Consider the following 19762-nt stretch of genomic DNA (forward strand, 5'->3'; position numbering starts at 1 on the left):
TCCTAAATTTAGTTATTGGAGCATTTCTCACTCATTTCTTTTTCCTCTGGCTGACTGTACACCGACAGCACAGAACAGTTTATGTATTCTTCCCTGTTTACACTGTCATTCTCTTTTACATTCTAATAATCTTCTGCTCTGTTCAGGAAGACAGTCTCATGACAGCAGCTGGATTATTACTCGGTGCTGGGTGTAATTGCTATGGGCCCGGTGTTTGCTTTCTGTCTCTAAAGTAAGCATTATAAATGATTGCTGTTCACCGTGGCTATCTACACTAACCCCATCGCCATTCAGAAATCAAACTGACCGCTCTAATAGCTAAACATAAATGAAAACTACATGAGAATAAATAAAATGTGTAAGTGTCACTATTAGAGCTGCTCTTTATGTTATTCTTCTTCTTCTTCTTCTTTCAGTTCATAGCAACAGAAAACAAACCAATTGCAGCTTTGTTGTAGGATAAAAGAATTCCCGTTTTTGTGAATAAAATCTTATTCTGTATAACTTAGAAACACTCTTCTTCATGGTGAATGTGAACAGCACAACAGGGTCAAATGCTTAACCTCAGCTGATTCAGTAAAAGTGCTGTCTGAAAAACTGGAGGACAATCCTTTTGGTTGCACTTTATCCTTGATCACAGTTTATGAAGTTTATGAGAAAGGGCCACACATTGTGACATTCACTTGTAATTTTCAGTATTTTAGTCTTGCTTTCACATCATATATAAAACTAACCTATAATATATAATAATACAAAAAAATACTTGCTGGGAGTGAGATGATAAAAAATCATTTAAAACATCTAAACTGCTTTGATTATAGTTTTTGCTGAACGTTTGTGAAAGTCAGTGGGGTCTAAAACAAGTTTGTATAGTTTATGAAGTAGGATTACATAACCCCCCAAAATGAAAATTTCCTGAAAATGTTCCAAAAGCCATCCAAAATGTAGCCAACATCGTTTCTTCATTGGAACACATTTTGAGAAATTAAGCATTACATCACTTGCTCACCAAAGCTGTGGATGGGTGCCGTCAGAATTCACAAGTAATCCACACAACTCCATTCCATCAATGATTGTCTTATGAAGTAAAAAGCTGTGTGTTTTCAATAAACAAATCCATCATTCATTTTATTTTTAAAGAACTAGTTCACCCAATTATGTATAGACAGCCATTCTTCAAAATACTGTATCTTCTTTTGCATTCCACTGAAGTAAAGAAGTCAGGTTTAGTAAATGTAAAGTAAAAGAAAATGATAGCAGATGTTTAATTTTTTAAGTACTATTTTCCTTTAAAATTGAGTCGCTGCATCATGGTTCACACTTAAAGGGCCAGTTCATAATATGTGTCTCTTATCACATGGACACAGTCTAATAAAAACTGTTTTATTCCAAATTTGGAGATGTAATTTTCAGGCTTTGGCTCAGAAAGGCCGTCACATGTTGAGCGTAATCTGGGATGAACCATCCTCTCCATGATTGCTCAAACTTTGTAAGCATCACAGGGCTGAGTCATATAAGGAGATATGCATAATTACCAACCTCTCTCACAATCCCCAAGGCCGTGCTGTTAGAAACAAAATAACAACCTAAGTCCACTCCTCATCCTTTTAACTAAATGAAGGACTGAGGCTGTATTAATGAGATGGCATAATGTAGAGGTTGTTTTGTGAGTGGCATTTGCACTAACTGGGTGTCTGAACCTGAGGGTGAAACTTTATTTCACTCTCTCAGATGAATAACTGAATCATTTTATTTTCCGCATGGTAACAGAAATGGAGATACAGGTGGGTTTTGTGAAATGATGAACTTTAGCAGAGAACAACAACGGAGGGTCAGTCCAGGTCGGCCGAGTGTAACATTTGTCTTATTGACATTCAGCAACTTTTGTTCTGCCTTCAGGTTGAGATAATGGTGAATAAATTCTGTTCATTTTAGGATGGTCACAGAAAAATAAGTGTTTAAGCTTCAGGATTCCAGAAAACTGGCTGAAACTCTCTGTATGTTCTCTGACTGCTTGTCTCTAGTTGGTGTCAGTGTGGATTCAATTAAGCAGGAATGCTTGCGGCATTATGACACTACTATGATACTTCAGCCTCTGTACTGAACAAGAAAGCTGGCATAGGTTTGATTCTGAGTCTGTTGCGGTTAAATGAAAGTGACTTGGAATGGTTGTGGATAGAAATGAGCTAATTAGAAGTACTGTCTCAAAAACGCTAAATAGCAGCAAACAGTCCTAGTACACTTTCATTAACACCTGTTTGATGCAATGCACTGCAAAGCCTTTCTTTATTGAATGCCATGAGAGAGGGTTGTGTCGGGTGTAAATAATTTAAATGATGTTGCGCATTTATATTGCTAATGAAAGTCATAGAAAAATATCAAAAATTTTATCAGACTATATGAAAGAATTTATGATTTTTAATGTTGTGTTTAAAGCACTAGTGTTTTGCACAAGTGAAGGCTATTGCATTTGTGTTAAAAACCTCGTGAATGATTTAAAAAAAAGACAAAGGAAACCATAAAAAAATAAATAATATATTATATATTTTATAAAATATCAATAAAAAATATTTATATATTTTATTAATATTTTTATAAACATAGATTTGTTTAATCTAAAAATATAAGTAAAAAAAAAATACAATATTATACATTTTAGTAAAGATAATATTATACTAGGAAATGCAACCCTATACATTTTACCCAGAGCAATTGTATAATGAGTTGGTTTTATAATATGACTTTATGTATGTTAATAATTACTCGAACCTTATGTGTGTTTACACAGGTAATAGAATCATTACTGAGGGTGAATATGTGGAGATGACTGGAATCACCAAAGACATGTCCGGCTCGTACGACTGCATCACATCAAACGACATCTCGCCTCCAGACGTGAAAACTGTTCAGGTTACTGTAAACTGTGAGTACCTCATTCATTAAAAATTAATTCCTTTTAAGACCAAACATTTCTCATGTGCTTTTTTTGAGTTTTTTCTTACCTGGGATTCATTTCACAGATCCACCTGTCATTTCACGAGTACGGAGCACAGGGACGGCTGTTGGCCAGAAAGGAGTTTTGTGGTGCGAGGTGTCTGCAGTTCCTCTGGCGGATGTTCAGTGGTATAAGGGGGAGCGCAGGTAGGGCTTGCAATTTTTCGTTTTATTTGTGCTGTGTTAAAAAGGAATTGTTGAGAGAAAGTTACGAATCAATGCAGCATGATGCAATCAGATTTTTAGGTTCTTTCAACTATTGTCTTACAAAAGTAATTTGTTTTACCATGAATTTGTTTGTTACCGAAATGCAAAATGCTTCCTTCAGCCAATAAATTAAGGCAACTACAGATTTCTTGGTCAGCAAATGTTTAATTAGTAGCATTAAAGGAGCTGTATGTAGGATTGACACCGAGTGGTTGAACTAGGTATTGCGGTCCAAATTCAAAATATTGGAGAGGGTTTTTTTCACCAAGCATCTCCTCCTCAGACTTGACTCACATGCAGGTTGCCAGACTGACACACTAACAGGAACGTGCCAAAATACAATTGGGTAAACTGGCAGTGGGCGGGGATTAACAAACCAAAACAACAACATTACAGCACGGAACTCACAGAGAATTTTCAAAGGAGAATAACTGATTGTAGCATTGTTTTTCAGATGAAGTATTTTTACTTATTATTTTTCTTCAATATCTGCAAACATATTATGGTATTTTTATGCTTTAGTAGAGTCAAAAACTTAACTACAGCACCTTTAAATTGATATAGATAGCCATATATCTATAATTTTAAAGGTTGCTTAATTTATTAATTGAACTATGCTATTTTTATTTCTGAAGGCATATTAACCTTGCAAAGTAAAGAAATCTTAGACTAGCTGTGTATGATTAGTTGGGGCAATATTTGGGGGAATTCTGTTGGTCTACCATGACTTTTGATATCATTTCAACTAATTCACGTTTCTTAGTATTTATGACTCAAACGGTCCCATCAGCTGGAAGATATGTATTATTTTTTTGTTTTTTTGTGCTACTTATGACTTAGAGTGAAAGTCAGATCGGATTCGAAGGATTCAAACCTACATCTCCCAAGGCTCAACAAGCACTAAGCCATGGTTAAAGCAGAGCTAGTTAATAAATAAATACGAATATATGTCTATTGATTAGTGACAGTAGTGTGTTAATGTGTGCCGTCAGCCTTGCACTTATGTACAGTAGACTTTGTTTTTAATAACACCGCTAACTTCATCTCAAATTTTCCAGACTCTTCAATGGACCCAACGGGGTCAAGATCGAAAACAAGGGTAAACAGTCCATGCTAACGTTCTTTAACGTCTCTGAAGAGGATTACGGGAACTACACATGTGTGGCCATGAACACGCTGGGAATAACAAACGCCAGCATTATTTTGTACGGTACGAGGCTCCTTCTAATAACTAAATGCATGTTAATTTATGCACAAAATCCATGTCAAGTGTAACTTGGCGTAGTCAACGAACGTCTCAATGTGTTAAATGTTTGCTTAGTGCAATTACATCAGCTCTCATCTTGTCACCCTGAGGCATCCGTTAACTCTGATGGTGTTTGAGCGCTGCATTCGCAGCAATTTCTTTGAACAGCATAATGCATGATGATATACACAGTGGATGTTTGGGAGGTTGTTAACGTGTAGGGGTTCTTTTCCCACAGGCCCCGGAGCGATACACGATGTGAACAACGCAGCCTTTTCGCCGACCAGCTCATTCTTGCTTCTGACTCTCGTTTTAACACTTTCGGTCCTCAGCAAGTTTTGATGCTAAAGCGGCGTGTCCGTTTCTCTGTACACACACAGACTCACAGTCCCACACACACAGAGGGAGAGTGCTTTATCAGTTATTATTAACATCATCATCATTTAAATAATTTTGTCTTATGTTTCATTTCTGAAGGGAAGTTTCAGTGTGGGTTTATGGGTCTGTAATGAGACGCTTTGGGATTTAACCGTGTTTTGAGACAGTGAACTGGACAATGAATGGAGTCAGTTTGTTAGCTGGGTAGAAATAATAATAGAACCACTATATGTGTCTCGCCAACCTTTTGTATGTGAAAAGAGAAGCAAAAATTCATGTAATCGTGAATAACTGAATGGTTTGTTGCTCGGTATTGAACAGTGAATTGAGGTTACTGGTGTCCTGTAATATAACATGATTTTTTTTTATACATCAATAAAAATTACAAACAGCAAAAAAGAAAGAAACAAAGAATAATAATAATAATAATAATAATAATAATAATAATAATAATAATAATATAAAAGCTTCAATGGGCCCAGAAAGTATTTGGACACTTGAATCACAATTAAAAATTACACCAAGTGACACCAACAAGCAAATTATCTTTTTTTTTTTTTTTTACTAAGTGAACTAATTTCACTTTTCTTGCATTTCCATTTTCATCCTGTTTCATTTCTTTCCCAATTACTTTTAATCCCTTTGGTTCTCAGCGGATGAAGTCACTTCTCCAGTGTAGCTCATTACATAAACTGCAGTATGAACATTGAACATTTCAACAGTTCTAAAACACACAAATAAATACAACTACAACATGAGATTCACACACAACATGTGTCCTAAATGTCCAAATACTTTTTGGGGATGCGGTATGTGATATTTGAGTTACTGTACATGTACAGATGTATGCAAACACACATAAGATCTATGGGTTCAATATAATATAGCACACAGTTCCTAAAAGCATGTGCATCCTCAGTGCTCATCTGCCACTGATGGTGTTCAAATGACAAAGGAATCCCACCGATAACCTGCACGTGTACTTGTACTGAGCTGAGATATAGTAGGATAGACTCCTTACCTGGTCTAATATGTTTTATGCTGCTCTTAGAGATGTGTTTAATGTAGTCGCAGATGGTATGCCCTAATGTAAGCTACATAAAATCTGTTCCTCGTATAAAGACCCTTTAGGATGACAGCTGTTGCGGGCTGTATAATCATAAACGTACCAAATGGAACAGAGGAACTGATCTGAACAGGTTTGATTTCCTCTATAAAGTCCAATAGAGTGGTTTAGTCAGTCTTGATCTCCACAGGTCACATTTTATACCACCAAATAACCATCACTCATTGTATATTTTGTTGTAAATCCCTGTCCAGATACCTTTGTATTGTTTTAAACGAATCGAATTTGCTTTGGATGACTCTACTGGAGAGTTTAAACTTCTTTCTCAGGTTTTTGGTGCTGAGGTTCTTTTAAGTGTGTATGATTTTGTATTCTTGAGTCTCGGTGAAGTAAATTTGACAGAAGCCAAAACTGTTATCACAAACTATATAATAAAATTATATTTAATAACTTCTGAGGACAAAGAAGTCCCAGTAGCAGACATATTTCCTTGTGTATCTGTGGGTGATAACCATCAATTTATCCGTGATCTTTAGCACTAATTTCCACACTAATATAATGTCCTATAAATGTCAAATTGTGCATTTCTGAGCAGATGGAAGAATATGGTAATCTCAGATTTCATCTGTTTCATATCCCATATCTTTCCTTTCATAAGTCTGGTGATATAGCTGCTGTACTTTCATACTCGTTACTCTATGAAAGCTGACCTGTCAACAAACTCATAAGATACTTGTGGAAAGTGGAAAAGTCCACTTATCAGCAGCCGGCAGTGTACAGGAGCTTAAAGCAACAGTTCACCCAAAAATAAAAATTAGCTGAAAATGTACTCACCTTCAAGCCATCCAACATGAGCTTGTTTCTTTATCAGAACACTTTTAGAGAAATGTAGCACTACATCACATTAACCAATAGATTCTATGCAGTGAGTGGGTGCTGCTGTCAGAATGAAAAAAATCTGATAAAAACATCACAATAATACACAAGTACTGTAATAAACAGGACTCCAGTCCATCAATTAACAATTGTGAAAAAAAAAAAAAAAAAAAAAATTAAGGCGTTTTCAACTTCAAACTGTTGATATCAGCTATTTGGAATCTCATTTTTGACGGCACCCATTGACTGTAAGGGAACCCCACTATGGTGGGATCCTAAATTTCTTCAAATCTGTTCCAATGAAGAAACAAAACCCTTCTACATCTTGGATGTCCTGAGGGTGAGTACATTTTCAGCAAATTTTAATTTCTAGGTGAAAATTCCATTAAAGTACCTCTAAGAAAATACAGGCAGTCACATGCACTCAACCCAGACGACTAACATTACAGCGCTAAAAGAGACCTTGTCTGTGAGCTGTCTGCATTCAGCTTCAGTAAACAATGTCAACAGTGCTAGACAAACACGGTGAAGAGGAATGATTCACGTCCAAGGTCTGGCACATCACAGAGAAATACATGTATGTCCATAGATTGTAAATGACCTTTCAGTTGATTTTGAAGTGAATTTCCTGCGCTCTGATTTGAAGGACGCTGTTCTGTTTTTTTTGCCTGACTTTAGCATGGCAGAGCTCTTTCAGAAGATTTGCTCTCATAGATATCAGATCATGTTAACACGGAGTTGAAATATTAATTAAATCTCATTTTGATTATGACATTCATGAGCTCTTAACATTAAGCATGACACTGAACATAAAAACATGCAGTAAGTTAAAAATGCTGTATGAAAAAAAGAGAAATATATGCAAATTCATTTATCCAGTTTTTTTTTTTTTTTTTTTTTTTTTTTTTTATTGTTAAATATAAGGATGGTGTATTTGCGGAGATCCACACACCTTTTCCTTGTTAGCACTGTGCCTTGCGTGCATTTTAAAAGAAAAAATAAATAATGTGGTCGTGCAATCGTGTAGATTCAGTATCAACCCTGGAAACTTCAGCTTGGGATGCATTTTTGTAAGTTGTTATTTTAATGTTTCGAAAGACATCAAAACATCTTTTGATAAGTATCATTAATCATTAATCTCAGTTGTGTTTCGAGTGAAATTTCCCAATGATTTCTAGTGAAGTTTGTAACAGGTTAAAGTACATAAGTTGTTCTGTAGATTATTAGAGTATCATTTTGGTATGTCAGTTAACTTTTTAAAATACTAATATTGTGACAGTGAAGAAGCTATTGACAGTGATGTCATTTTGCCTGCTGGGATGGACGGTACAAACCACAGACTTTGGCGCTACAACCTTCACAGTGATCGGCAGTAGTGTACTGTACATAAAATGGCATTGCAAATCCATTTAACTTACAAACAGGTATACTTCAGAATGTAATTGTTTTGCTTTATTATTTTTTTTATTATTGATATATTTATCGTCGTCTGAGGGAACAAAATAGCAAGCATTTCTGCTGACCTGATCATCATTATTTGAAAACTGCTGCAACTATACATGGTACATCTAATCATAGCAACAGTGTTTCGCCCAAAAATCTCTTGGCAAAAAAGTATTTTGCCCTCCCTTGCAAAACTGTATTGTATGTTTGTATTTATTTTTCTGACTGTCTCTATCTAGTTACGATTGTAAAGTGTATAATACTTTAACATTTGCAACACACAGCTCTCTCAATGTGCATGTACAGCCGTAGTTGTATTTTTCTTTTTTTTACTATTGGAAAATGAGTACAAGACTGTTGTATGTGTTCTGTGTAATAAAGTTAAGAATATTTTCTTCTAGTTTGGGGTTGTTATCTAATGTACTGGCATAGAATCTTTTAAAAAGGGATGCACAATCTATCAGCACCATATTGGTTACAGATATTGGATATTTAATTATGAATGCTTATTTCCCCATTTTTACATTTAGATTACATTTGTTGATGGTTTCACTTACAATAAGGTGTCATTTCCTAACATTACCTGCATTAGTTAATAAGAACTAACAATCAAACTAAAATCAGCTAAAAACTAATTTTGTATCTAATATTATCTAATGAGCCGGAGCTGGAAGCTGTATTTTTATGAATTAATGTTAAAAGGATTAATAAATACTGTAACAAATGGTAAGGCTCATTGTTAGGTAATGCTATCATGATAGTTAAATCAGCAATGCATTAACTAATGTTAACTAATTTGACTTTATCATAAAATGTTACCATGTAAATCTTAAAAAAAAAAAAAAAAACATTGTTTTGTTAGGGTTTATTTTTTATTTTCATTACTTTATTAGCAACATGGAAATAATGTTCAATAAAGTCAGAATATTAAACATCACTACATCCCTAATTTTAATTAAGTAATAAAGGTCAAAAAGGTCATATTATATTGAAATATATTCATGGCTTAAAGGTGAAGTTAGGCATAATGTGGTATAATAACAAAATACAGTAGCACAACCTTGAGTGCCTTACTACTTTTATTAAAAAAAAAGAAATGTTTCTGCATAATAAGGAGATTTCCATTAAAAGTTTATTTTATTAGGTGCTGTCCTTTGGCTAGAATTTCCAACTACTGGTCTCAGTGTTATACATCTGCCAAGATGGAAAAAGGGAAAAGCTGAAAATGTATCCATCCCTCAGGCCATCTAAAATGTCTGTTTCTTTGTCAGGTCTGGAGACGTTTAGTATTACATCACTTGCTCACTGATGGATCCTCTGCAGTGAATGGGTGCCATCAGAATGAGAGTTCATATATATCATTATGGTGGTTTAACTTTAAACTGTCTCTTCTAGCCAAAATACCAGTCCATAATCAATAATAACGCTTCCTCCAGTGAAAAAGTCCATCCACTGTTGTCCTCTTACATCAAAATCCACCCATATATTTTATTAAGAACTGTTTTCATCATAAAAGGTGCTTGATCTGTGGATAATTATCTCCTGATTTAGAGAAGATTTTTCACAGGAGAAAACGTCTCAGGTTACGAATGTAACCATGGTTCCCAGCGAGGGAACGAGACACTGCGTCCTCTGAAGGGACACTATGGGGAACACCTCGTCGTGACCCGTGTCTGAAGCATACTTTGAAAAACGCCAACGTGTTGGCCGGCAACAGCCTCTGATGTCGCTACCGGTGCGACTATAAATACGCGCCCGTAGGACCCGTCACTTATCTTCTTCGTGAAGCTTGCGTCCAAAGCATGTCAGGGAGCTAGAGGACGCAGTTTTTCGTTCCCTCTCAGGGAACCATGGTTACATTCATAACCTGAGACAGAGCAATTGGAGGATGGAACGTACAGATGAAGCCTTGGCCACGCCTGTACCATGGCATCCAGCCCCAATGGAGCTGGATGAGTCAGAGGAAGCAAGAGGGGATAGTGGGACGCTCTCTCGAGCCACAAAACCGATCCACCTAGGTCTGGCCAACCTCTCCAACTCTGCTTCAACACCTTGGTGCGAAGGCGCCATTCTCCGAGCCTCAGCCCCTGCCTCAGCAGGATGTCTGCTCTCACAGTGCGTCTCAAAACAGTATGTAGTACTGGAGCGCTCTGATGACAAAACCGAGAATTCAGTCTCCCATGAGAGGAGGACTCCGAGCTCCGAGCAGCATGCTCATAGGCGACCCTTTTTGAAAAGGGGAGCGCTGCTAAACTACCGCGAGAATTGCCCACACAGCCCCCCATGTTGAGGTGCGGTGCTTGAGGTGTATAACACATACACACTGGTTGAATGAAGCCCAAGGAACCTTGGGGCTAATCATCTTAAGAAAAGGGAACAAAGCGGAGCGCGTAACCCTTACCGTACATGATTCCAGAAAGTGCGCAGAGCCTTGCGTGCACACTTACCACTTATGTGGATTTCAGACAGTGCGCAAAGCATTAACGTGCACACTGACTACCATGTGGTTTTGAGAAAGTACACAGGCTTAGCGTGTGTACTGAAAGGTTACCTGACAACCACAGTATGTGGGAGCTCACCTTCAGAGAGATCTGTGAAGCCTACTATCTGATAACCACAATATGTGGGAGTTCACCTACAGAGAGGCCTAGAGAGGCCTACTACCTGTTACCAGATAACCACCTCAGTGGAAGATAATATGGAACTTGAGACCAGGGGGGCCTGGTGAGGCCTACTACCTGACAACCACAGTATGTGGGAGCTTGCTTTCAGAGAGACCTTGTGAAGCCTACTATCTGAAAAACCACAATATGCTATTTAGTGGAAACGCACAGTATGTGGGAGCTAAATCTCCAGGGAGGCCTGGTGAGGCCAACTACCTAACAACCACAGTATGTGGGAACTCACCATCAGAGAGGCCCGATGAAGCCTACTACCTGATAACCACAATATGTGGGAGTCCACACAGCCCCTCATGTTGAGGGAAGCGATGCTCGGGGTGTATAAAAAATACACACTGGTTGAATGAAGCCCATGGACCCCAGGGCTAACATCTTCAGAAAGGGAATGAAGCAGAACGCATAACCCCTACCGTACAGGATTTTAGAAAGTGTGCAGAGCCTTGCGTGCACACTTACCACTTACGTGGATTTGAGACAGTGCGCAAAGTGTTCACGTGCACACTGACCACCATGTGGTTTTGAGAAAGTACACAGGCTTAGCGTGTGTACAGAAAGGTTCCTAAGCATCGCAGAGGCGCTGGATCGCACGGGAGAGGCAAGCTCCAACCCTCAAGCGAGGGGAGCATCACCTGAGGCAACAGGGGAATTAGGCAGGGGAGAAATAAAACTGAAGTTAAAAACATCCAAAAGGAAGTGACTAACTCCTAGGTATCGCTCCGATCCGGACGAGAACGCTGCCTCGTCTGAATAACATCCCTCAGACCCTGCTTACCTCTTCGTGACCCGCGATTCCTCTTGTCCCTCAGGCGGGGGAGGAGCGGGAGCCGCGACACTAGCCTTCTGCGCCCGTCTTCGATCCTCAGATCGAGATGGGCCAGGACCCCTTTGTTGTCCGGGCTCTGCTGCTGCGTATGATTTACCATTTAAGCGGGATGTATCCTGGAAGGGCTTAGATGGCAAAGAGGGAGATTTTAGAGATGATGTTCCCCCACTGAGAGATAGCTAGCCAGCATCTCTTCTAAAGGGGGCATCCCCTCATAGCCGTTCTTCTGCATGCCATCGATATTAGCATATCTCGTATGCTGAAACCGATGGATGCGAGAGAAAAACGGCTTCTTCCATTCCTTTTCGACTTCTGCATGTAAGTCAGGCAAGAATGGAAGGCTCACCTGGGCTGGCGGGCTATGGTCAGACAAATAACGCTCATCGAGGCAACTTCGCGACGTTACCATTCTGGCACGCTTTTTCTTTCTTTTTTTTTCTTTTTTTTTGCCGTGGCGCGATCCATATCCTCTAACACCTCCCCATACGCAGAGCAGGAGATATGAGCAGCTCAGCCTCAGCTTCTTCGCCACTCTCAAATATCTCCTGCTCTTTCTGGGTAGAACCCAGCAGCACGCGTGCTCTTCGCCCAAACAAGAGATGCAAAGACTGTGTGTGTCATCAGGTGTCAAATAATGCTGACATGGATGCACACACTGTTTAAAAGCCTTGCTAGTGGATGCCATGACAACAATAATAGATCGCTCTTACCGTTCTGGTCGTTTCTCAGATGCACGCTTCAAACAAAACAACCAATGAAGACGAAGAAGATAAGTGACGGGTCCTACGGGCGTGTATTTATAGTCGCGCCGGTAGCGACGTCAGAGGCTGTTGCCGGCCAACACGTTGGCGTTTTTCAAAGTATGCTTCAGACACGGGTCACGACGAGGTGTTCCTCATAGTGTCCCTTCAGAGGACGCAGTTAGAAGTTCCCTTGACAGGGAACAGTATTTCAACCATCTGACATCTTGATCAATTTGATACATTGGCTTATTAAAAACATGCAGCTTTTCGCTTCACAAGATGTTAATTAATGGACTAGACTCGTGGATTACTGTTGTGTTTTTATCAGTTGTTTGAACTCTTCTTCTGATGGCACCCATTCACTGCAGAGGATCCATTAGTGGGCAAATAATGTAATGCTAAATTTCTCCAGAGCTTTTCAGATTAAGAAACAGGCTTGTCTGCATTTTAAATGGCACGAGGGGCTATTTCTTTAATCTAACAGCAGAAACTATTATTGTAATCTGATCAAAATTCTTAAAAATAATAATAATAATAATTTATTAGCCATTGTACCATAACCCTATACGTATCTATTGCACAGAGTACTTTTAGCAAGTTTAGCAGTGTTGACATGCTATGTTTTAAAAGACAGTTTACCTCACTAGCACATCTCTCCTCAAACTGGTCCTGCTCTATTGCCTACACGCTCATGGTTTGGCTGTGGTCCTAAAGATAATGCAGCCAAGAAATGTCATGTCATGTTAATGCAGTCTGTAAGAATGCTCATTTATTCACATTTGTCTTTCCAAATAAGCAGCTCTCATGGCATGTTCCAAAGGGCCGCTCCTGGGCTCTAAGATAAAGAAGTCCACCAGGAGTACAGAAGGGAGGAACAGAGCAGGCTTTTGTTTACTTCAAGGGAGGTGATTGTCTACCTTCACCTCCAGGCATAAAAGGTGATCGTTCCCTGGCTTCTATCTTTTGTTTTATGTAAAACATTAATAGCTTTTGGACAAATGATTGGCGAGAAATCATCACGAGAAATAATTTCTCACCTGCTCTACCCCTGCTCTAAACCCTATCTACATTTGTTTGTTAAATTCTACTTGCGTCATCTTCCCATTATTTTTATATTATATAATTTATATATTTATTTATATTCTAAGGTTAGGATTATTGTAATTTGTGTATAGGCACATACATTTAAGTCATGACTAATTAAAAAAATAAATATTTAATATTTAAAAAATAAATAAATAAAATAACACTGACTGACAGACAGACAGACAGACAGACAACATGCCTTGCCCCAATAAGAGGGAATGCTGTTACACTATATGGTTGTCAAAATCGGAAGATAGATAGATAGACAGACATTAAACAGACTTGCGCATCACTCCCACAGGCTGTGTGTCAAATCCCTATAAAACACTTACCATACTGACACCTCCTTCCTTAACCAGAGGATAGAGATGGTGCTTAAGTGCTCAGTCTGAGCTGTGAATTATTGATTTTGAATCAGCCTGGGTTGATGAGATTTGTTCTGGTTTCAAAAAGTTTTCAATATTTTTTTTTCGGTAATACTTTATAATAACTGCACACTATTAATCATTAATTAAGCATTAGTAAGCAGATAATTAATAATTTATAAAGCATTAATAGACAGTAATAATCAGTTTATAAATACAGATATAAATGCTTTATTCTAAATTTAAAAGCATATCTATAATGTGTAATTTCATACTTTATTCATGATCAATTTATCATTTCTCAATGAAGAATAGCATTATTTACAAACCAGTTATTTAGGAGTTGCCAGTGATTCATAAGATCACAAGAAATGTAGTAAATTCAGGTAGTTTCAAAGCATTTAGTAGTGGTCAGTTAACTATTTATGTGAGCTAATCTAAAGTGAGGACTAGTTATGCCTTGTAAAGCATTTATAAAGGATATTTAAAGGCTCAGTTCTTCTAAACAAAAACCAGAAACAAACACAACACAGTGATACAGAACATAGAAATATTAACAGCCTTTAAATCTCATTTGTAAAAGCTTTACAAGGCATAAATAGTCCTCACTTTAGATGAGCTCACAAAAATAGTTAATTAACAACTACATGTTTTACCTGAATTAACCCTGAATTACAGTAGAAATACATGTTAATAAACCATTTATTAACACTATAAGTAACTATTACTATATGTCTGAATGAAAAGATGTATGAATGCACATTTAAATAGTTTATTAATCATTTACTTACAATTTCTAAGTGATCTTATGAACCACTGACAACTCCTTAATAACTGGTGTGTAAATAATGCTATACTTAATTTAGAAAGGATAAATTGATCATTAATAAAGTATGAAAAAACAATTATTAAATACATTATAGATATGCTTTTAAATCAGGTATAAAGCATTTACATCTGTATTTATAAACTGCTTATAAATGTCTATTAATGCTTTATAAATGATGAATTAACTGTTTCCTAATGCTTAACTAATGATTAATAGAATGCAGTTATTATAAAGTGTTACCTTTTTTCTTTAAGTGGATAAACAAGGGAACATAATAGCATATTTATAGGCCTATACATTTACACAAATGTCTGATATATAGTACACACACAGGTGTTGTTTGAGCTGGTTTGGGCTTTCAAATAATTGTAATATATTTTAAAACGTCATTTATTCTTGTGTTGTCAAAGCTGAATTTTCAGCAGCCATTACTCCATTCTTCAAAATCACATGATCCTTTAGAAATCATTCTGATATGCTGATTTGCCGCTTAATAAACATTTCTTCATATTCTTTTTGAACTGTCTCTCCTGTTGTGTTGCTGATGCTTGTGGGGAAACTCCTGTTTACTCTGATACTAAAGACTGATTTGTTCACATTCAGCGAAACGCTACCCATTTGCTAAACGTCAAGGTCCCCGTCCCAGAGTGACTTTGGATCCTTAGCCTTCAAAGCTGTCTTAATCAAAACACAGACAGGAAGAGGAGAGGGTAAATTCACACTGAGGCCAGAATTTCCTCAAAGAAGTCTTGCGCTCACTCTCCATCACTCCACTTAACATTGAGTGATGGAAGCCCCATTCAAGCTGGGCACGTCCTTCCCATTCAGTGCTTGTCCAAGCAAACTACAGCTGTGATAGTGGACCCACATACTGAAGAATTCCCCCATAAGCATCAGCGATGCAACGCTTGTTCCCTTATTTCATGGAACTGAGGTTATCTCAGTAACCTCAGTGATTATCGGGCCTAGCAAGTTGTGTTAATTGTATACAATTTATATATATGTGTGTATTTCATGAATAGTTGTTTTACTGTTACTTAAAACTGTTTAATGTTTTACCTTTTTAATGGCTATTGTGACAACTTATACCAGATAGTGTGAGAACATGTCCTGCTACTGGGTCAGCATTTCTATTTCTATTTAAAGTTTGTGTCTACAAAGATTCTAAAACATAAACCCACTCTAAAAAATATTCAAGTATAAAGTGACAATTATGCTAGGTTACTTTTACCTTGGAAATAGTATTTCAGAGCTAGGAATGATGTCACACCGAAGCGGACCGTGTTCCAGTGAGTTTATAGGGACACATTGTCATAAGTGATAATAAACAATATATTACTGTTTCTCTTTTGTTGATGCACTGTGCAGCCATATTAGATTCTGAAGTTGGAGTTGTTGCGATACTGACTTGGAACTCTGACTTGGGAGGGCGTTCCAGTTAAAAATTCCAAATTCTGAGTACAAATGGAATGCCGCATTAGCCCAAGTAACTCAATCATTTACTGGTTCAGTTATACTCTGGCACAAGACTAATCACCTTATAATCCAAATATAAATAAGACCATATTGCCACCTAGGTAGACCAGAGAGGTGACAGTTAATTGTGCATGTATATTTTATATTTGTATATAATACAATTTTGTATATAATTATTATAACTATGAATCCTTTCTTTCAAGAATTACAATAAAACCAAGACCAAAATCTATTTAGATACAACATTTTATTATTGTAAGTCTTAAATATGAACACACCATCTCCATTAAAGGAAAAACAAATTCTTTACAATACAAGGAGTTAAAATACTTCTCCAGGGAACCACCAGAGATCAGTGGAACAAAATGAACTTCTCCAGGCTGGATCTTTTAAAGGTTGGGTGGTGGGATCCCAAGTTGGAAGTGTGAATTGAATTACAGCCATGAACAGACAAGCCTTGTGTTTCTGTTAATACGGTGCATTGATTGATCGCTCTCTCTTTGATCAGCTTTGTTTCAAAACCTTTTCCACACAGACATTAATTATCAGGAGATGCTTTTGAAATTCGTGATTTTAAATTAAAGTACTGCCATAACCGTGGAGGATTTCTGACTGTCATGACCATTTTATTCTCACGGACCTGCCTATTCATGAAATGTGTGAATTGTTCTTAGTCCGATTGTGGTCCCCAAGTCTTAAAGAAAAAACTAAAAGATAAAAAGTAATGCCATTATGCTAAACAGTACAACTTTGGGGCAAGAACTGCACACTGCACATACATCACATTCCCTTTCATGAACATACAACTTGTGCTTAAAATCCACTGGACTAATGGTAGATTCATTTCTGTCTGATATGTGATTTTAAAAACATGCATTTAAAGGGATTGTTCATACAAAACTGCCATCATTTACTCACCCTCAAGTATTTTCTAAACCGGCATGTTTTTTTCTTTTTTTCTTTCATAAATCACAAATTATGAACTGGCAAATGTCTCAATAGTTAAGTGACAGATGCTGTTGAGCAACAGAAATGACAAGAAAACACCATAAAAGTGGTCAGCATGACTTTTGCATTACATTTCAAGTCATCTAAGGCCTGATAGTTTAGCAGAATAACTGAAATCTTCAAGGAATACTTGTTTCTGTTCTCAGAATTGTGTGTTATGTTTATTCTTTGGAAAAGCATGCGGGTGAATAAATGATGACCGTTTTCATTTTTAGCAGAACTATTCCTTCAAATGAAAAAAGGGGGAAACATAAGGCTTACATCCTGTCAAATGTTGCAATAAAAGAGAAAACAAATTGTAATATGGATTTGAGGTCCTAACTGCACCTTAATACTGTGATGGGAAGATTCAGAAACTGAACTTCTAATCAAATCTCACTTTTTTTTCCAGAATACGAAGGATAACATTACATTTTCTCTTGATGAGATGATGGGCAAATGAGTCTTATCAGCTTTTTCCGAAAGCACAATATTTAGACATCAGAGCTCACAATGAGTAACTGCAATGCGCTGGTATCTACCATAATACCATTTGAGAAATAAATTACATAGCTTCAGAAAATGGAAATAACAAAAAATAGAAAATGTTGCATTGTATTAAACAGGTTCACAATTTTAGTAAAAACAAGTGTGCATATTTTCCCTTTGTACAAGTTATATATATGCATATACATACAGAGATGTTAGCAGGAACGGCGATGAGAGTGTTTAAATAAAGAACATTTGAAGCGCCCGGTTTGGTTTATGTAAATCTAAATCTGAACAGAATCAACAGATTTGGAGACACATTTGGAAAAACTACTGTAGCAACAAAAATAAAAATTAAACAGATGTTAACAGATTGCTCTTCAGGCTTTTAAATTTGGATCCAATATTTTAGCATTAAAGAACAAATCTCCAAATGCATCTTTTTCCAACTTTGACTCACACATTGTCAATTCATAAAATTATACCACCATCTGATTTATTACTTTGTGGTGCAAATAAATCCATTTTATAGAGCTTTTTTATGCTGCATAGTCCAACTGTGCCATTCTAGTCATCAAAATAATATAAAAATATATTAAAAAAAACTGATATGTACCGCATTGTTTTGTGTGTGTTAAATGGTAAAATGCAAATTAGATGCACTCAAAAACAAAACAAAACATGATGTGAATATTACAGAGCTAAAACATGTTTGTGTCTTTTGTGCTGCTTATTTTGATCAGCTGTACAGTAATGATACAGTCAAGTATATAAAAACAATCCAAAAAAAGAAAAATAAAGACGGAGACATATGCCTTTCCATATCGCATGCCTTTGACTTGAAATATTTACTCCCCAATCACACTGTATTTTATAGGAATTCTTAAGGGGTTACAGAGTTAAATTAAAAAGAGTCGCAAAAATAAATATTTAAAATGAAACATGCCTCATGTCATTTGCATTTTATGGATTCAAAAACTGCATTCAGTGGGGCAAAAAAATAAAAATAATTAGCAATGTAAGATGAGTTACATTATTAAACTATATTATAAACAAAAGAAATGCATGATTACTTTATTAAAAATAAGTACTTGGGTAACCCCATGCACATTTTGGGGCATTTTCGGTGACCCATGCACAATTTGTGACTCCGGAATGAGAGTGATGTCACACAAACTGTAATTTTTATCCACTGAAAGCATCTTCATTGGCATCAAAACTTGAGCAAGAGTTGTAGAAGTATGATGAGAAGTAGACAGGTGGGTGTAAAGACCGTTGACGTGCCGCTGTTGCCATCCTGAACTGCTCCGGGTCCTAAAGCATTGAAGAGATTCACATATGTCAGGCAAAACAGCTCCGGCTTCCAACTGTGTGGTAAACTGCCTCGTTTTTATTCTTCAGACTGTATCTAACATTGCATGAACTCTTGTGCAGGGCGCTCACCTACATACCTGCACTTCTGATTTTATCTTACTTCCTCAATATCATCTTTTTTTTTTTTTTTTTTTTTTTTTTAAGGAAGTCAGCTGTCAGCTTTTTCTAACTTTACAGAGCTATTTTCTAAGTCTTGTTAAAATCTATGTGTTAGTACAGCATCTCTTATTTGTAGATGAGTTTGTAGTGATTAGTAGTATTTAATAGCTTGTGTATCACAAACCTTCCAACAAATCATTGTTTTCAACGGCTGTTTGCTCTAAATCTGATGAAGTCAGTTCGAAAACTGAAGCCGTCTCCACTAAAAGAGAGATTATATAACAAAATCACATAAGAACAAAAGAAATATGAGCTCATAAAGAAAAAAAGAGCAAACTATAGTGCTTCTTTCCTGTTGGTGCTATTAGGCACGTATTTTGGTCTAAGTTGTTTTTGCATAAAAACAATCTAGAGTATTTCAAGTCAATCTAGAGTATTTCTGGCATGGTTCCGCTGGTCTGCTGTGGATAGTGGGTCATCTAACTGGGACGAAAGCGATCCAGTTCGGCAAATTAACGCCTAAGCGAAGGTCTTTAGTGGTCACATTTGTAGTTTAGGAGCATCTGTTCTTCTCATTTCAAACCAGCACATCTCATTTCC

At 36.9% G+C, this 19762-nt stretch overlaps 2 protein-coding genes across 7 annotated transcripts in view; one reads left to right on the top strand and one right to left on the bottom strand.

Moving 5' to 3' along the window:
- LOC113073193 (opioid-binding protein/cell adhesion molecule-like) overlaps positions 1 to 8610 on the top strand; it is a 147558-nt gene extending 138948 nt beyond the window's left edge. For both annotated transcript variants that reach the window (XM_026246071.1, XM_026246070.1), the window contains 4 exons: positions 2789 to 2923; positions 3021 to 3141; positions 4260 to 4411; positions 4686 to 8610. In XM_026246071.1, coding sequence (XP_026101856.1) covers positions 2789 to 2923; positions 3021 to 3141; positions 4260 to 4411; positions 4686 to 4789 — 512 coding nt within the window. In that variant the 3' untranslated portion in view covers positions 4790 to 8610. The remainder of the gene's footprint in view (positions 1 to 2788; positions 2924 to 3020; positions 3142 to 4259; positions 4412 to 4685) is intronic.
- A 7831-nt stretch (positions 8611 to 16441) lies between these two features.
- LOC113073195 (neurotrimin-like) overlaps positions 16442 to 19762 on the bottom strand; it is an 87120-nt gene continuing 83799 nt past the window's right edge. For 2 of the 5 annotated variants that reach the window (XM_026246076.1, XM_026246074.1), the window contains one exon: positions 16442 to 18991. In XM_026246076.1, coding sequence (XP_026101861.1) covers positions 18903 to 18991 — 89 coding nt within the window. In that variant the 3' untranslated portion in view covers positions 16442 to 18902. Of the gene's footprint in view, positions 19004 to 19346; positions 19425 to 19762 lie in introns of all 5 variants that reach the window. The other 3 variants (XM_026246075.1, XM_026246073.1, XM_026246072.1) reach the window with 2 other exon arrangements.

Source organism: Carassius auratus, unplaced genomic scaffold (genome assembly GCF_003368295.1).
Source record: "Carassius auratus strain Wakin unplaced genomic scaffold, ASM336829v1 scaf_tig00011586, whole genome shotgun sequence".
Taxonomy (NCBI): domain Eukaryota; kingdom Metazoa; phylum Chordata; class Actinopteri; order Cypriniformes; family Cyprinidae; genus Carassius; species Carassius auratus.